Source organism: Phalaenopsis equestris, unplaced genomic scaffold (assembly GCF_001263595.1).
Source record: "Phalaenopsis equestris unplaced genomic scaffold, ASM126359v1 Scaffold000107, whole genome shotgun sequence".
NCBI classification, from domain to species: Eukaryota; Viridiplantae; Streptophyta; class Magnoliopsida; order Asparagales; family Orchidaceae; genus Phalaenopsis; species Phalaenopsis equestris.
In genome coordinates this window covers 2,675,602-2,695,050 of record NW_018164549.1, presented here as the reverse complement: position 1 = coordinate 2,695,050, position 19,449 = coordinate 2,675,602, and the positions used below count along the sequence as shown (strand labels likewise).

The window sequence follows — 19,449 nt, the reverse complement described above, 5'->3', positions numbered from 1 at the left end:
ATATATATATATATATATGTTTTTCGAAATTATGACTACTTCTTGGGCTAAATCTTTTAGAGATAAGTAACTCTTAACTAAAATTTGCAAGTCAAATCAAGACACAATCTCTTATTTTTATGAGTAAAGAGCCAAAATAATACCCTACATTTTAGATGAGGTCGTTTTAATCCCTGAGTTTATAGAAATGCTAAAATAGTTTCCAAACTGTTTATATTGGGGTTGGAATAGCACACATGAAGAACTATTAAAACTATTTTAACACTTCTATAAACTCTGAGATTAAAACGATCACATGTAAATAATCGATGACTATGCTGACACTTTACTTTTTTTTTTAAATTACAAATGTGTTTGTTAGTGAAATAAACATGTTTTTTAATTCCTTTAAAAGATATTAGCATATCTATTAATCTATTTTTAAGATTAATTTTTGTTGCATCATCACATATATAGTGCAAGTATTAAATACTCAAAAAATATTATTAATTGGAAAAAATAAAAGAGAGAAATTGAAAGAGACATTGCATTAAACTTTCAAATAAATTTTCAATGACAAGTTTACATGTGAAGTGCTTCTGCACAAATTTCAATAAAATCCAATAAATTAAGAGAAAAGAAGGTATGACCAATAAGAACCCACCGAGGGAAGACCAAAACTCCTATTACTAGAAGATCAAATAACTTAATTGATAAAGTGCAAATCCCTTAGATCGGGATCCAAAGTCGATCATATGTAAGTCGTTCGAGCCAATGACTAAGATATATCAAGCTAAGAGAATACATCAACCTAACTCTCGCCCTATCATGTTGAATTATAGTGATGCATCATTTGTCTGACAGCGATGCATCATTTGCTTCATTAAAAGTTTGTGTAATTCCTATTATCATATACCATACTTTCGATATTTAAAGGATATAATGATCTCATAATTGAAAGATCTTTAGGTCTGTTTGGGACAGTTTTTGTTTATTTTGTTTTACACCACCAACACAACTTCATTTGGGGAACAACTTTCTTGCTGTTTTTAAGAATTTTTTTTGTGGTGTAATTTTTTTTTTAATCTGCCTGTTAAAATACAGTAGCTGTAAGAAAGCTATTATTTAATATTTTTGAATAAATATATATTTATAATTATCACCGCATTTTTTCTAAGAAGTCGTTTTCATTACCACAACTTTATAATCATCTTTTTAAAAAGTTGTAAGAACCCCAAAACAACCCCGTAGTCTCACTTGATTTCTTTTCTCGATTCACTTGATTCAATTATAAAGATGCCAATTTCAGAGGTTGTTTAGCACTTTGATTAATGCATTGAAACTTATGATTAAATCTCAAGTGTTTGATTTATACATTTGTTCGCATTTTGGACAATTTTTTATGTCTTTTGGTTTGCCCCATATAAACGATTAGATTAACTACAAGGTTTGTTAAAATCAATAAATGGATCCTAAATTTATAATCCAAGAAGTGTATTAAGATTTATGCTAGATTTTCTAATGATATTTATTAGATTTCAGCTCAAACACAAACACGAGTTAAGTATCAAAATAGTACCTAACGATTTATATAGGGTCATTTTAATGTCGTTTTTTTATAGAAATATCAAAATAATACTCAATTTTTTTAAATTATGTCTGAAATTTGAACGTTTCTACAAACTCTGAGACTAAAATGATCTCAAACAAATACATCGAATACTGTTTTAGTACTTCACTCATATAATACATATACTCATGCTAAAAATAATGCATTTCTAAAGATTATTATTATTATTTTTTTATTTTATTAATTTCATATTTATTATTATTATTATTTATTTATTATGGTAAATATACATACTTGACATTCAATTCTTATGGATTTACATATCTTATATCTAAACTTTCATTTTTACACACAAAATAATTTTATCTATTGATAAAAAGATGAATTTGATTATGAAAAGATAATAATGAGTGCTATTTTTCATACGTTTATAATTGTGAAAGTGTAAGTATGAGAAATATAAATATGAAAATTTTGACTGCTATTTACGTAAAAAAGCCGTTTATTATTTATTTATTTATTTATTTATTTGTGGTGGACTGTGCTGGCCTTGGCATGCGCACGGTAAGAAAAGCGCGGCGGCGAATTACCAGTCAAACCAGTCATCAACTGGTTTTGCCGGTCACCCCCTCTATATTCTCCAACATTGTGCGCGCGAGTTAACAGCGAACCAGAATTGATGACCATTTAGCCATCCGAGCTGGTCTCCACGGCTCCGCTTCCTCTCTTCTACCGGCGCCTCCCTTTCCCCCGTTCATCTTGATCCTAGGTAAATTTTCTGCTCTCTGTTTGATGATCTCTTTTTATCTTCGATCATTTATTTCTTAGGATTCTTTGGAGAATTGAGCTCTAGAGTCATTAGGGTTTGGTCTAAGTGTATCTGGTGCGTTGTCTTTTTCATTTATTTTTAATGCTACCAGCTCTCGGTTGGTGAATTTTGTGCTATGGTTGCCGACTTATGAAAATGAATTTTTTATCTTTTGATTGGGTTTATGCTTAATTATGGTGAATGAGGAGCAATGTTGCCGGTGATAACAGGTCCGGGGGATTGAATTGGGGAAAGCAACTCAAATGGGAACTTCTTCTGGTGCGAATTTTGATCAGCAAGATTTGCCTAAAATGCTGCCTCCTCGTCAGCATCCTAGGTCCTTAGGGCTGCAGACATCACTGTCGTTAGCTTCATCTGATGCCTTTGGATCCCATGACATCCGAGAGCTTCAGTCGAATTCTAACCAAGCTCATGACTCCCCTTCTGATAGCACAAGCTCTAGGGAAACCTGGCCGGTTGAGACAGGTGGTGTTGATCTAAAGTCTGCTTTTAAGGAGAAGGAAGGAGAGAGTGACTTCCCTGAGCCTCAGGTGATTCATCGGGTATCCATTGCTGATAAACTCTCTCTTCGTGAAGTTGCCAGGGAGAGGGTTGAGGTTATTGCTGATAGAATGGCTGTCATGCCTGGTGAGCTTTTGGAAGAGCTTAAGGCTGAGTTGAGAGCCATACTTGAAGGAACAGGTGGATCTCATATCAGGGAGGAGTTCTCCAGACTTCAGCAGCTTCTGCAGAGTAGAGGAGACCTCACTGCTAAAACTCTTCTCGGAGCTCATAGAGTGCAGCTGGAAATTCTGGTGGCTATCAACACAGGAATTCTTGCTTTTCTGCACCCAAATGTGAGCCTTCCCCTGAGTAGACTCGCTGAGATTTTCTCATACAAAAGATGTAGGAACATTGCTTGCCAGAGTCCTATTCCCGCCGATGATTGCTCCTGTGACGTTTGCTCTCACAGAAATGGCTTTTGCAATCTCTGCATGTGTGTGGTCTGTAATAAGTTTGATTTTGAGGTCAACACGTATCGCTGGATCGGTTGCGATTTCTGCACACATTGGACTCACTCGGACTGCGCTATGAGGATTGGTCAGATTGGAATGGGAGCTTCTGCTAAGATTGGAATGGAGAATGGTGAGATGCTTTTCAGCTGCTTAGCATGTAACAGGACATCCGAGTTGTTGGGCTGGGTGAAAGACGTGTTTCAACACTGTGCTCCGGGATGGGATCGAGAGGCGTTGTTACGAGAACTTGAATTTGTCCGCGGGATTTTTCAACTCAGTGAGGATTCAAGGGGAAGGAAATTGTATAGGATGTGTGGTGAAATCATTGAAAAGATCAAGGGTGGTGCTTCGAAGTCTACGGCATGCAGGATGTTACTCCTGGTATTTCAAGGTGGTTCTTTTCGCTTTAACTTTTGCAGGCCTTTTGCTCAAAAACTTTTTAAGTCTTGGGGGATTTACATACACAACACACAATTCTAGCAATAAAATCTTTAATATCATATCAAAGATAGGATTATTACCACTTCTTAAAAGTGAAAATATACATTTTGATGCATTGGTTTAAAGCACCAAAGCGCTATGCATGTAAATATGAAAGTCTAGGTGTGAGATTTTAAAATACATATGAATTGTGTGCTAGGTATGTAAATTTCCCTCGAGCTCTGTGCATTCCTGCATGCATGCTATATGTCTCAGTGAACATTAAGCTGCAAGCACGTCACTAAAATTAGAGGGTAATCTTATATTATGCCTTGTATTTAAGTTTTATATTTCTATAGCTAATCTAGCTTTGTTTTTGAAAACTTGTTTCAATTATCTTGGCTGCTGCACATTTCGCTTATACTTAGGAAAGTAAGTGTTGAACATGAATCATATTTCTTTTGAAGCTAAATATTTTTTTAGTCAAGTGACTTGGATAATTTTAATGTTCATCTAGTTTTTTTTTTTTTTAAGATTATCTGGCCTACTTGATATTTTTTTCTTCTGATAGCTCAAAACCATGGGAGCAATGAGATCTTGCTGAGTATGGTCTCTTGACTTGTTATATTTGGAATTTGAAGGCATGTTTTCATTTAATAGTGAAGTAATAGGTATTGAAAGTCAATTAATTTATTTTCATTGAATTACTATAAAAGGATGGTTTTATAGGGTTTTTCCTTTTCTGTTTTTATATTGACTAGAATATACAAAATTGTGCCGTGAGAATCTCTCTCTCTTTTTTTGCAAGTTTTGTTTTTTTGCTTCAAAATTTAGAGACATTAATTGTACTAATGCAAGTTGTTTGTGTTTTCTAAGTGAAAATGAAAGAAAAAAGCAGATTATGTGCTTATGTGCTTCACAATGTAATTTTGCTAATAATTCATGATATTTACAAATGGCTAATGATCACATGGCAAAAACTTTTCATTTATAATATAGCTTTATAGGGAGTTATTGGGGCAGAAATCTTAGCATCTTGAAGGCTATTTCAGTTGAATTAATGCTAGTTTATCTTCATGTTTATTTTTATCCTTATATTGCTAATAACCAACTATTTATGTTTCTAGCAGATATGAGGATGATAGGATGGTTATGTGTGAAAATTATGAAGTTTAGAGTGGGAAGAATTTGTTTTCAAGAATTTTAGGAGTATTATCTATTGAGGGCAATGCTATAGAAAATGGACTTTGATCATTTGGGTTTACAAAAGATTTAGAGGGTAGGATTCAGTTATAGACCTGGAAGATAGAATTTGTTGAGAAGTTGTAGGATTTGGTCCAAGTTAAATTGGTTATAAGTTGTGAAAGAAAGCTTACGTAAAATTAAATTAACTTATATGCCCAACAAAAATAAATATCATTCTCATGAGAAAAGATTGTAGAAAACAAGCTTTGGAGATGTGGGTCTATATAAGACAGACGAGAGGATGCTATGATAGATTAGAAAGATATAATTTATGTGATAAGTATTGGAGTTAGATTAAAGGTAGCTTGATTAGTTTTTGACACATTGAATTTTTTGTTTTGTCTAAAAGATGATCACCTATACTGGAAGTACTTCATTTCGTCGAAGTAGTCTATTTTAGTCTACTATAGCTACCACATCTAAATGCAGTAAAATGGTTATGAACATTGGCGGTAAGGTAGGTCTAAAGTTTTTTCCAAAGGCTATTTTAAAATGTCGTTAGAGTGGCATTATGCTATTGAACGCCATAATATTTCCATATTAATGTGTATGAGGATGAAAATGAAATCAATGAGCATTTTTTTTAATCAAAGAGCTCAATGATGCTCTTGAGTTTAATGATAAGATAGTGGTTTTGAGGATACTTTAATTGGAAACACTTCTCAAGTTTCATGCATTATATCATAGTTGTAGCTAAGAATGAGCCTAAATGGAAAGAACTGCAATTTCTTAAACCTATTTCTAGCATAAGGAAAAGCTTTGCCAGCTTATCATGATAGTATGGTCGTATGACTATAGTGTCTAAATTTGCTGTAAACCGCATGAATTGAAATCTAAATCACATCCACATCCATATTGACAATATTTTGAGCAAATAGGCTGAATGCATTTTCCTTTGCTTTCATTCCAATAAATAGTAGTTTGTACAATCTATTTTAGATACATAATATTCAGTATAATCTAAATTAAATAACTTAATTAATACATATTCATAATCTAAATAATCAGTTAAAAGGAAAGAATCCGTGCAAATATAATATTTTCTTATTTGCAGTATCGCGAAGAAGAAATCTCTTTTTTCTATGTGATTTCTTTTATTCATGATTGATATCTCCCTTCAAATTGATGTTGGCTGGTCAAGAAGCATCAATTTGCTGATAAGAAACTGATGACGCTGTCGAGAAAGAGCTTTGGTAAATATATTAGTCGTTTGAAGGTCAGAAGTGATATGAGGAAGAGATATAACACCCTCATCATAGGCTTCTCGAATGGAATGACAGTCCACTTTAATGTGTTTCGTGCGTTTATCAAAGACAAGATTAACAGTAATCTGGATAGCACCAGTATTATCTGCGTGAAGAGAAGTAGACTCAAGCTGAGGAAACCAGCTTAGCCAGCACGCCACGAAGCCAAATGATTTAAGAACAAGTAGAGGACATACCGTGATATTCAGATTCAGTAGATGACTTAGACATTCGATCTTGTTTCTTGCTCTTCCAAGAGATTAAAGAGTTGCCGAGAAACATGCACAATCGAGTAATAGATCGGCGTGTATCAGAACAACCAGCCCAATCGACATCACTATAGGCTGTTAAGGTGATAGGAGACTTCGCAGAAAAGAACAAACCACAATGAGAAGTGCCTTTTTAAATATCGAATAATACGTCGAACTGCAGCTAAATGAAGATGTGTAGGTGCTTACATAAATTGACTAACTTGTTGCACAACAAATCAAATATTAGGACGCGTAATAGTCAGATAATTGAGACTATCAATCAGTTGTATATATAGAGATGATTCAGATAGAAAACCACCATCATTTTGTTGATATTTGACATTTACTTCCAAAGGGGTATCAGTAGAGCGACCATCTTGAAGACCAGCCAAAGCAATGAGTCCCTTCGTATAGTTGTGCTGATGAAGAAAAATACCAGCGGCAGAAGAGTGAACCTCGAGTCTTAAGAAATAAATTAATGACCCTAAATCTTTCATATGAAAAGAACCCTGAAGACGTTTCATCAATTGAGACATCAATTGATTATCAGATCCTGTGATGACAATATCATCAACATATACTAATAACAAAACAATTCTCTTGTCTGTCTTGCAAAGAAATAATGAGTCATACTGACTTTGAATAAAAGAGAAGCTAAGAAGGGTATTGCGAAACTTTTCAAACCAAGCCCGTCGAGCTTATTTCAAACCGTATAGGGACCGTTTGAGCTTACATTGAGCTTACAAAGCTTACAAACATCATGTGAAGGTATAGAAAATAAGCCTGAAGGAGGAGTCATATAGACGTCTTCTTTGAGATCTCCATGTAAGAATGCATTATTAACATCCATCTGCTTTAAGAACCAGTCTTCAGATGCAGCAATAGGTAACACCAGTCGAACAGTTGTCATCTTAACCACAAGTGCAAATGTTTCGTCATAATTAATCCCGTATTCCTGACGATTGCCAAGAGCTACCAATCTTGCCTTATATCTGTCAAGAGAGCCATCAGATCGGAGTTTAAGAGAATAAACCCATTTACATCCAATGGGTTTAACATCTATAGGACATGAAACAATATCCCAAGTGTGATTGTCTTGAAGTGCCTGAAGTTCCTCTTTCATGGCTTTGACTCAACAAGTCTGTTTAGCAGCTTGAAAGTAAGAGGTAGGAACAATATTATTAGTTAAAATTGCAGAATACTCATATCTATCTGGAGGACGGATACATCGGGTTGATCGTCGAATACTTATTGGAGCAATTTCTGGATCAGGGTCGGAGAGGATTGAAGGTGAAGGGGGCAGACGTCGTGTTTAGATAATGTCTGGCTTAAACCGTTTGTCAGCAGAAGAATTATCAAATTGTGAAAGTATAACTGTATCGGGTGTGAACACGTGATGCTGAAAGTAATATTCATGTTAAAAAAAATCACATTTTGATAAATATGTCATCGATTATTAATCGAATCATAACACACAAAACATTTATGATTATGACTGTACCCAATAAAGGCACATCGTATTGACTGAGCTGCCAATTTATGGCGTTCATGAGCAGATAAATGAATAAAACAAACACATCCAAAAGTATGGAACATATGATAATTAGGGTGTTTATTAAAAACTCGATAGTAGGGAGACTCATATTTCAATTGTTAAGATGGTAAGCGATTAATGAGATAAACCGCAGTGATAAAGCTTCAGTCCAAAATTTTGCTGAAATAGAAGATTCTATCAGTAATATGCACACGGTATCCAATAGATATCAATTTTTTTTTGTTTAACAACTCCATTTTGCTGTGGTGTATAGGGGAACGAACGTTGTGAAACAATCTCTTTGTTCTGAAGAAATGTTTGAAATTCATGAGACATGTATTCACCGTCATTGTCAGATCGTAAGAGTTTAATGCGAGTGGAGAACTGAGTTTCAACATATGCTAAAAATGTTTGGAGTACAGTAAATACTTCTGCTTTAGAACGTAAAAAATAGATCTAATTCCAAGTAAATCTAGATCCAAGTAAATCGACTGTAATCATCAATAAATATCACAAAATATCTATATTGAGCATGTGAAATAACTGATGTAATTTTTCAAACATTATTATGAATAATGTCAAAACATTTATTGACATGACTGTCTGAAATAAGAAAATATAATGTCTTGCTTTTTCTAAGTTTACAAACAGAACAATCAACTATTAAATTCTTATCTGTAGAACAAAAAACACCACTTTTATGTAAATACTTCAACACCATATCATTTGAATGACGTAGTCTTTTATGCCAGATGTCTGTCTTATTCTCAACAGCTGAAGATACTAATGAAATATTTTGAGGAACAGTAAATTGTAATGGAAACAGTCTGCCCACTTTAGGCCCCTTCGCTATCACATTCCCCGACATCTGATCCTGCACAATACAATCATCACAAGAAAAATGTACTCAACAGTTATTATCCACAATTTGACCAACAAAGAGTAAGTTAGTAGATAATTTAGGAGAAACCAAAACATGTTTGAAGGATGAGTTAATATCACCAACTGTCGTAATTGTAATATTATTTCCATTAGCAACCTGAATATGTTTAGTACCAGTATATGGTCGTTGGTTATGCAATAGCTCAGCAGTGCTAGTCATATGATTTGTGGGGTATGAATCAACAAACCAAGGAGAAGTAACCGAAGAAATAGTTGTGGGATATGAATCAACAAACCAAGGAGAAGTAACCGAAGAAATAATTTTACCTTTCCCTTGAAGGCTGAGAGCAGAAAATGCAGAGAGAATCATCTGTTGAACCATATAGGGTGTGACAGTTGATTGATTTTTGTCAGCAACAGTAGAGGTCGAGGCAAAATTGTCGGACACCGTGACATGAAGTGCTTGTGGTTTGCGATTTTGGGGTCGTGTTGGGCACTCCGTAAGAGTATATCCCTTTTGCTTGCAATAATTACATACCATATTTTCACAATTTCGTGCAATATGACCAAATTTCTTGCAGCTGTAGCACTGCACTTGCCGCTTCTCTCTGATCTTAGCAACATATGTCACACGAATTATTTCTGATGATCCACCTGTTGTACTGATAGTAGTTTGTGTCGTCAATCTTTGTTCTTCACGCAGTAATTGCCCAAAACAAACATCCAAACACGGAACTGAATCTCTGTTCAGCAATCCAGCTCGAGCAGTTTCAAATTCAGGTCTCAATTTCATTAAAAATTGATTACGACGACTTTCTTCATGAATAGCTTGAAGACTAGCTAAGTTCTCCTTTGACACTTTAGCATAAATAATACCAGTATATTTGCTCCATAAATTTAAAAAACCAGAATAATATTGTTCGATTGAAAGATTACCCTGACTATAATTACTCATGTCAAGTTCCAATTGGAAGCGTTTCGCAGAATTATCTTGATTATAAACGCGCTTCAAGTATTCTCACTCACATTTCCATTTCTTTAGCTGTGCCAAATGATCGTAAATTGTTTACCATATGAGCCTCAATAGATCCCAAAATCCAGGAAACAATCCGAGTATCCTTTGCTTCTGATTGACCAAGATCTTTTGTCTAAGTAGGAGCTGGAGAAGATTCATCAATATGGCCCCAAAGCTCCTTCACTTTTAAGAACATTCTGAGCTGAAATTTCCACGTGGCATAATTCTTTCCCGTAAATCTGATAGCTAAGATTTCAGAAGACATTTTAAATATATTAATCTCGATCGAAATATCCAAGATAAATAAAATTCAAATCGTTGATCTAAATCAACGTGAAAGGCTAAGGTCGAAGATCGAAGAGTGTCGCGGAGTTTGAATCAGTCGTGATCGTGATGATCAAAAGGAGTGGATCGCGGCAAAATGTAGTGGAACGAGCGGATCGCGGCAGTAGCGAACGAGCGAGCGGATCGCGGCAGTAGCGAACGACGATCACAACAGATCTTGGAGCGGATGAGCGAATCGCGGCAGAACGGAGTATCGGAAGATGTCGGACGAAGAAGATGCCGCACCAGAGAAGATGCCGTAGAACACAACACCAGAGGTTCGATCGAAGGGAGCCGATCGACTTGAAGCAGCGGCAGAACTCAAACAAAGCGGACGAAGACGCACTAGAACTCAAAGACAAAGACAAGAACGAGCGCTCCGGTGAGGAAGCAGTCGAAGATGCAGACCAAAAATAACAAAAGCTAAAATTTTAAGGATTCAGACTCTGATACCAAGACAATATTTTGAGCAAATAGGCTGAATGTCTTTTTCTTTGCTTTCATTCCAATAACTAGTAGTTTGTACAATTTATTTTAGGTACATAATATTCAGTATAATCTAAATTAAGTAACTTAATTAATACATATTCATAATTTAAATATTCAGCTAAAAGGAAAGAAATCGTGCAAATATAATATTTTCTTCTTTTCAGTATTGCGAAGAAGAAAACTCTTTATTCTGTCTGATTTCTTTTATTCTTGATTGATACATATGAGGTAGCTTAGGTAGAAAGACATTGCTATTTTGGTGTCCCAAAAACGTTTAGTTCTTATTCAATTAGTTATCTATACTAATAGAACTTGGCGTGGTGTAATGCCCATTGATGTTATTTATTTTATTCTTGGTATGCCTTGGTCATATGGTTTAGATGTGACTCATTTTTTAAGGACTAATACTTGGGGATTCAAGATTAATGTGTGAAGTGTAGCTTTGAAACTTATTAATCCTAAGAGTAGATTATAGTTTATAAAAAATAGTGCTCTCAATGAAGTGAAAGCTTTTGTGTATTCTGAATCAACATGCATTTGAAAAGGAGATTGGTCATGAAGATGTGATTTATGCTTTAATGCCTAGTGCGTTCAATATTGATATGCCTGAGATTTGGACTCTATCTGATGATGTTGAATAAATATTGACTAATTTCATGATATTTTATCATCACTTGGGGACATACAACATGTGACTTAATTCTTAGTTTTTCATTGCCTAATTTGCTTTATTTTAGGATACATTCTATTGATAGGTTGATGATTTTGTTTTAGAATGAGTTTATAATGGAAGTGTGAGTCTTAATGTTGCTCCAAATTTATTGACACCTAAGAAAGATGTTAGTCATAGCATCTGTGTGAATAGTAGAACAATCAATACCATTACCATCATTGGTTTCCTCTGCCATATTTGGATAATATGTTAGCTATAATGATTGGTCTTATGATCATTTCGAAGATTGATTTGATAGGCTATCATCAAGTGAGAATGAGAAAAAGTGGAAAGTGAAAAAGAAACTTATTTAGAAGTCAAAATATGGGTTATTTGAATGATTAATGATGCCTTTTATATAAATTAACGTGACTGTTTTTTTTTTTTTTTTTTTTTTTTTTTTTTTTTTGAGAACAATGAATCTTGTCTTGTAATCACTTAATGGAAATTTCATTGTTGCTCTGTGATATTTTGATTTATAGAAAAAATGAGATGGTCGTTAGGTGCATCTTATGAAAGTTTTTGAAGTTCTCCAACTTGAGGAACTGTATTTGAATATAAAGAATGTAGTCTCGTTATACTATTTGTGAATTTTTTTAAAAAAAATTTATTATGCCTAGTGATGGGTTATCAATTGAATCTTATAAGATTGTAGTAATCAAGGATTGATCAACATTGGCAATATTCATGATATTTGGACATTTCATGCTTTGAGTATTTTTTTATAGGCTGCTTACTGAAACGTAAAGTATTGTGATAACTCCAATTACAGACTATTTTAATAAAAGAATATTTAAATCAATTACATATGTTAATTGTTATTTTATTGAGATTATGAGGCTTGCAAATATGCATATATCTACGTTGCTTGATTTCGCAATTTGTTTGAAGTTTATTGTGATGCTTCTAATGTACATATTGTTGGAGTTCTAAGCATGGAGGTTCAATTGATTTTTTATAGTGAAAAGTTAAAAAAGGCTAATTAAAATATTCAATTTATGATATATATATATATATATATTTGACATTATATATATATATAATGTAATTTCTTTTGTGCATGCTTATTTTTAATGGAGGCCATTTTTGTTGCTTGAAAATTTTTTTCTTCATCAAACCATGTTTTGATGTTGAGAATGTATTGATGCTTTAAATAAGATCTTATGTGCAATACTGCTTATGGTAACTGAATTTGATCATATAAACAATGATAATATCACCTGTAGAGTTAAGTGAAATATATCTAGACAAATAATAATTCATTTTTGCACTACAAAATTATATGTGTAATGATGATTATTATGCAAGGGTATTCATTTTTGCATTCTTGATTGACTTTTAGGGAAGTTTTTATTTTTGAGTAAATTTTGTGCTTGGATTATCATGAAATCTGATTAAACATGAGTTTGTTTTTATGTTGGTTGATCGTTTTTCTGGAATGGCTCATTTTTGTCATAAAATTATTAATGCGTCTCACATTGTTAGGTTTTATTTTAATGGAAGTGGTTAAATGCTGTAGCTTACTTGAAATGATTATGTTTGACTTGGATAAATTCATGAGTTTTTTTTTTGGGAAAAAGAATCACAACTAAACTTTTTAATGGCTTATCGCCCACAAATCTATGGGTGTTATTTGATTTTGTAAATGCCCTTTCTTTTGGTTGAGATTTGATATTGTCTATGATTGAGTTTACATAACAATTTATCTCTAAATAGGCTTTAAAACATGAGTCCATTTTGTCATTATTACAGGTTTGAGCCCAGGCTTATAGATCTTGTGAAGTTTCTTATTGACTTTAGGATAATGCATTTGCATAATCATGGCCACAACATGTACATAACTTGCATGAAGATATTTACAAATTGACTATTAATGATGATAATTATAAACTTTCTCCTAACACGATATTTGTAGTTTAAATCAGGTGATACAATAATGATGTGTTTGAATTCATAATGCCTTAAAAAACCGTGAAGAAAGTAAATGCAAAAAAATTAGGATATTTAAAATTATGTAGCGTAAATTAAAATTTATAAGTTATGGTACTAAGCCAATTTTTAATTTTGCTAATTTGATCTAATTTTCATTAAATTACTTTCAACTCTGATTTTTTTTCATCCACTGATGGATTTGTATTCAATGCTTTTGTCAAACAAATCTATCTACTTATGTGGCCCGGTATCAATAATAGATTTGTTGATATTTTGTGCTTTAATGTAATAGATCTATTCATGATTACTCATAGATTAATTTGCAAATAGGACAAAATATATACCCTAATTTTCTTATTGAATGTGAAATGCTTAATTTTTTGTAGTTGTCTTTTATTTTAGATTGGCATATTTAATGGAAAAATGTGTTTAAACTTGGCAAAGTGGAGACCTCGATAAAATTGACTTAAGCAAATTTAATTTTTAGTAGTTTTATTTTATTTTGTATTTTTCTAATTATTGGTATTTTTGAACATGCTTGTGATGATACACTTATGAGAATAAAATATTTATCTATTATTTAATTTCTTGGATTTATATTGGTTTGAGGTCTTACATGATTTTTTATTGGTTTGATCGGGATTTGTTCAAAGATTAAGGCTTACTAATTCAATTTTTTATGGATTTTGGTCTCGTTATTTAACTTCTTAATTGTAATTTTGAGTCACGAGATTTGTTATTTTTATAGGTTTGTGGATTTTGGTCTTATGATTTGACTTCAGAATTGTAATTATGAATCATGTGATTATTAGTGTCGCTCGGGTCCTTTACTACATATTTCATTATTATGCATTTTCAGTGAGTCTCATGTGGCTTTTGGAATTATGAGCCATTGTTTCATTACTGTAAGTTTTGTTATGGGCTAAACCTTTTGAGGAAATGCTGCATGGTTATTTAAATAAATTTTAAAACTAAGGGTCTGTTTGGGGCAGCTGCAGCTTATTAATAAGCTGCAATGATAAGCAGTTGATCTATATAAGCTGCTGAGTAGCAACTTTACCGGATAGGTTGGTTAGCTATTTGGTTTGTGTTGTTGAAAACAACTATTTTGCAGTTGTTTTTAAATAAATGATAATTTTGCTCTTGTGCAATAATGTTGTTTGCAACAGAACCATCATAACAATATATTGATACTTGAGAAGCAAAAAATCACTTCAGACAGTACAAAAAATAAGATACACATATCACTTAACAATGAGTACCAAGATTGCTCAAAAAAAGAAAAAAAACTATTAAAAGTACAATTAAAAGTATGATAAAAATAAGATGCAAACCCCCACCACCACACCAACAAACCACCGCCACCACACTACAAGCCACTACCACCACACTAACAAGCCACCACCACCATCACTCCCATCATACATACCAACACCACCACAACAACACTACCACAAACTCTCACAGTCACCATCCAACACCTCCACCACCATACGAGCAAGCCACCACCACCACACGAGCAAGCCACCACCACCCACCAGGACCAATAGACTATAGAACAACAAACTCAATAAGGCAACCCACCAGGACCAATAGACTATAGAACAACAAACTCAATAAGGCAACCCACCATGTCCAACCTTCCATAGGGCTACCCACAAAGATCAAAAACCAATAGACCATAGAACAACAAATGTAGTAGGGCAACCCACAACAGAAAATGGAGCATCAAATGCAACAGGGCAACCTAGTAAGACAACCCCTCAAGACGAACCTTCCATTGGGCAACCCACAAAGATCAAAGACCAACAGACTATAGACCAACAAATGCAACAGAGCAACCTACAACAGAAAATGGAAAGACCGACAGACCGTGCAATGAAATGAGCAACGCAATCTCCAATCATCACGACAAAAAGGAAATTCCAATCCATTTGAACCAAAAACCAAATGGAGCAAACAACTATAAACAAAAAAGAGAAAACCATTGAACCAACACATTTATAGGAAGTTCCATTCCATTTCTTCTAGACGCCACAAACCACAATAATCAATAAGCAAGCCAAAGACCAGAAACCGCAATAAGCAAGCCAAATTTCATTTTCGCCAACCCCATTCACCCCAATTCACTTTCACTCATTCTCCAAATTATCCAAAAATCAAAAAATCCCGTAAAGAAAGTCATTTCATCGGAAAACTGCATAGAGATACTATTCCATCGATAAAACTGCACAAATTGCATATATGAGGGCATTCCATCGAAATTACTTACACAACACAGTAACCAGGTCTGAGGGAGGAGGAAGAAGTGAAAGGCACTGCTAATCGTGAGATAGGTGCGTTCGAGGGACAAAGGTGAGCGAGGAGATACATAGGGCAGAACGGAGGTCGAGCAAGGAACAAAGGGCAAGTGCGTACTATCATAGGTAAGAACGTGGGCCGTGGGTTGAGTTCGCGGCCGCGTATATTTTAAAACACAAACAACATTTTTGGATAAGTGGCCAAAACACACAAAGCAAACACCTCGAGCCGCGTTTTCAAAATGCAAACTCACCAAATAAGCCTCCCTAAACGGGCCCTAAATATGAGTCAATACTTTTAATATTAATAACATTAGGAGTTTTCATGATATAATCACTTTTTATGGATAATTGTTTTGAAGGCGTGGCTCTGTAATGATTCCAATTATGCTGTTGAGAAGCTTAAAATTTTATGGCTAATTTTATTGATTATGCTCTTATTAAAACAAAGAGAAGCTTAAAATGCACATGTGTCGAAATTATTTGATTTAGTAAAGTATTTTGAGGTTCATTGTGATGCTTTTGTGCGAGTATTAGTGGAGTGTTAAGCCAAAAGAGAGGTACAGTTATTTTCTTAAGTGTGAGGTTGAATGAGGCTAAACATAAATATTTCAATTACGATAAAGAATTTATGCTGTTGAGCAAGTTCTCTCTTATTGAACTCATTATTTGTCTTCGAAAGAGTTTTCTCTTTATTCTAATCTTTAAACATTGAAATATTATTCTATTGATGATTTTTATTTTACTTAGATTGCAGGTTAAGATGATAACTTTTATCATATAAGATGGGATTATGTATGTATGAACATTACTGAGATAGCAATTCATTTGTGTGCTTAACGAACATTTTATGTATTCATATTTATGTAAGAGTACTATCTTTGCAATCTTGATTCATTTTTGAGGGATTTTTTCTTTATTTTAGGATTACATAGTGGTGGTGTTGCTGTAAATTTTGGGAGAGATAAGATTATAGTAATAATTCGGAATAGATATTGTTTACCTAATTGGAAAAGTGTTTTCGGTTAGGATTTATTAAACTACCTAGCGGAAGACATAATATAAGACTTTATGCATCTTTGCTTATCCATGTAAGACTTGAGATGATGTGATCATGAATTTTGTATTAGGATTAACATAAACTCGGAGGAAGCATGTTCTTTTTTTTTTCAGTGGTTAATTGTTTCTCTAAAATTGCTTATTACATTTTATATCATAAAACTTATGTTACATGTCTCATTATTAAACTATATTTTAATGATATGGTTAAATTGAATGTATTTTTTATGTTAATTATTGCCGACAAGGATGTAAATTCATGAAATTTTTTAAGGGGCAAATGATGGGAATGATTATAATTTTCAACTATTTATCATCCACAAATTGATGGAATGGGCAAACTATGGTAGTTATTAGGAGTTTGGGTGATTCATTGTATTGTTTGATAAATGTCCATGCATTTAATTTTGATTTGAAATTGCTTACGGTTGAGTTAGCTTACATAAAATTCATCTATCAATATGTTTATAGGCATGAATCCATTGAAACTATCTAGGTTTTGGCCTAAAAAGCAAATAGTTTATGTTTTGCTTGTTATTGAGCGTAATTTATTGCATTTGCCCAATAATTTGCACCACTTTTTAAGCTATTTGCTAATTTGAGCATCAGTTATATGGAATTAAATAAGGGTGATAAAGCAATAGTACCTTCAAATTCATGATGATTTTCTCTTGGAAGTTTTAAGAAATTAAATACAAGAAAGATATGGATATTAATGTAAAACAAGGGAGGACCATTTAAAATTTTGCCTAGCTTTGTAATTAATGCTTATAAATTAGAAATTGCAAGACATTTTTAGCCTTCATCTATTTTTCAATTTGTTTATGTAATTTTATTTGAAGAACTTTCTAGCAATTCTTTAGATTATTCTCTCTTTCCATTTTTTTTTATTCTTGTTTTGTTCGATCTCTTCATCAATCCGCATCCAAGTCTTTACCATACAAATATACATAGCTTGTTGTTGAAGCTATTTGAGACGACGAGATTGCGTCTTGTATTGATTGTAGATTATAGTAATGTCTATTGCATTGGTGTGATAAACCTGTTTATGAGAATATATGGATTACATCGTTCATAACATTAATTTATGCCATAATTTGCTTCATAAATACTAAGATGTTAAATTTATTGTAGGTGAATTTGCCCAAACTAGGAATATTTGATAAAAATCTGTGTTTACACTCAACGACACCATTCCAAAAATTGGCTTGAACAAATTTATTCTTTTGTAGTTTTGTTTTATTTCGGGGCATTTACATACATACCATCCGATCCCTATTTATTTAGATATATAACACCTTAACTTCACTTTTTTTACATTAATAACCCACTAAAATCTTTCATTTCATATAAAAAATACCTCGTGTTAACTTTTAAAATGTGAAATACATATTTTCATGCATAAATAAGGTGGCTTGTGTAGAAATTAAAGCATAGATGTCAGATATGTAAACACAGTGGAATTGAGTAGTATGCATGTAAATATTATTTTATTTTATAATCTTTTATTTCATGTATTTTTTGGGCAATCTTTTCATGGTATTGCTTATTTGCACATGATGTGTACTCTATTGTTTTGATTTTCATAGAGTTGGTTTGTTTTAAGGTTTAAAGGTTGATTTCTCCGAGTTAGTTTGATTTATCCTCCTTACAGAGCTTGAGATAGAATCCCCGAAGAACTATGAAGACGACTCTAGTCGCTCCATCTCTCCAAAAGAAGCCTGCAACCGGATAGCAGATGTCGTCCAAGAAGCCGTGAAGAAGATGGAGATGGTCGCCGAGGAGAAGCTTCGTATGCTCAAAAGAGCTCGACTTGCCGTCGAGGCTTGTGACCGCGAGCTCGACGATAAAGCCAGGGAAGTCGCAGAGCTCAAAATGGAGAAACAGCGAAAGAAACAGCAGGTCGATGAGCTCGAAAGCATAGTGAGGCTCAAGCAGGCCGAGGCCGATATGTTCCAGCTCAGAGCCACCAAGGCTAGGCAGGAAGCCGAGAGACTTCAGAGCATCGCTCTTGCTAAGTCTGAGAAGGCTGAACAGGACTATGCGAGCATGTACCTGAAGCGACGACTGGACGAAGCCGAGGCCGAGAAGCAGTATCTGTTCGAGAAGATAAAGCTTCAGGAGAGCCAGCAATCTCCACCTGGCGGCGGCAGTGGCTGCGGTGGCGGGGGCGACTCCGTCCAGATGCTGAGCAAAATCCAGGACTTGCTGAAGAATGTATACAGTGTTTCGCCGAAGGACGAAGCTTAAAAACCATCGCAGGCATAGCTCTGCGCCGAAGTAAGCCTTGCTGTAGAGGTATGAAATGTTAAGAAGTTCTATATTTTTGTGGTAGTTTCATTGGTGGCTTTTGGAACCACGTTTATTGTCTTTAATGAAGTTTATACTTATAGGAGAATGTTATTCTGTTTGGTTATATGGCTGTTTATGTTTCTATATTAGAGGAGATTAGTCTACTTCTGTGAATTTCCTTATAAAGTTATATATGTCATTTTAGGGTCGTTTACTCACATGCCACCCAATTCATATGTATTTACATATCTAATGGCCTAAACTTTATTTTTTAAACTTTATTTTTTACATTTCTATGACCCAGAACTTTCATATCTGCAAACTTGGGAGCACATCACTCAATCCTGTTAATTTTGGTAGATTGGCCTCCTGAACTT

General features: G+C 33.9%; 1 protein-coding gene across 1 annotated transcript; it reads left to right on the top strand.

Moving 5' to 3' along the window:
* The first annotated feature begins 2,104 nt into the window (after positions 1–2,104).
* LOC110020695 (OBERON-like protein) lies at positions 2,105–19,216 on the top strand. The gene is made up of 3 exons (XM_020718890.1): positions 2,105–2,318; positions 2,588–3,764; positions 18,435–19,216. Exons 2-3 carry the CDS (start codon positions 2,621–2,623, stop codon positions 19,028–19,030), a joined length of 1,740 nt encoding a protein of 579 aa, XP_020574549.1. The 5' UTR covers positions 2,105–2,318; positions 2,588–2,620; the 3' UTR covers positions 19,031–19,216.
* Positions 19,217–19,449: the final 233 nt, after the last annotated feature.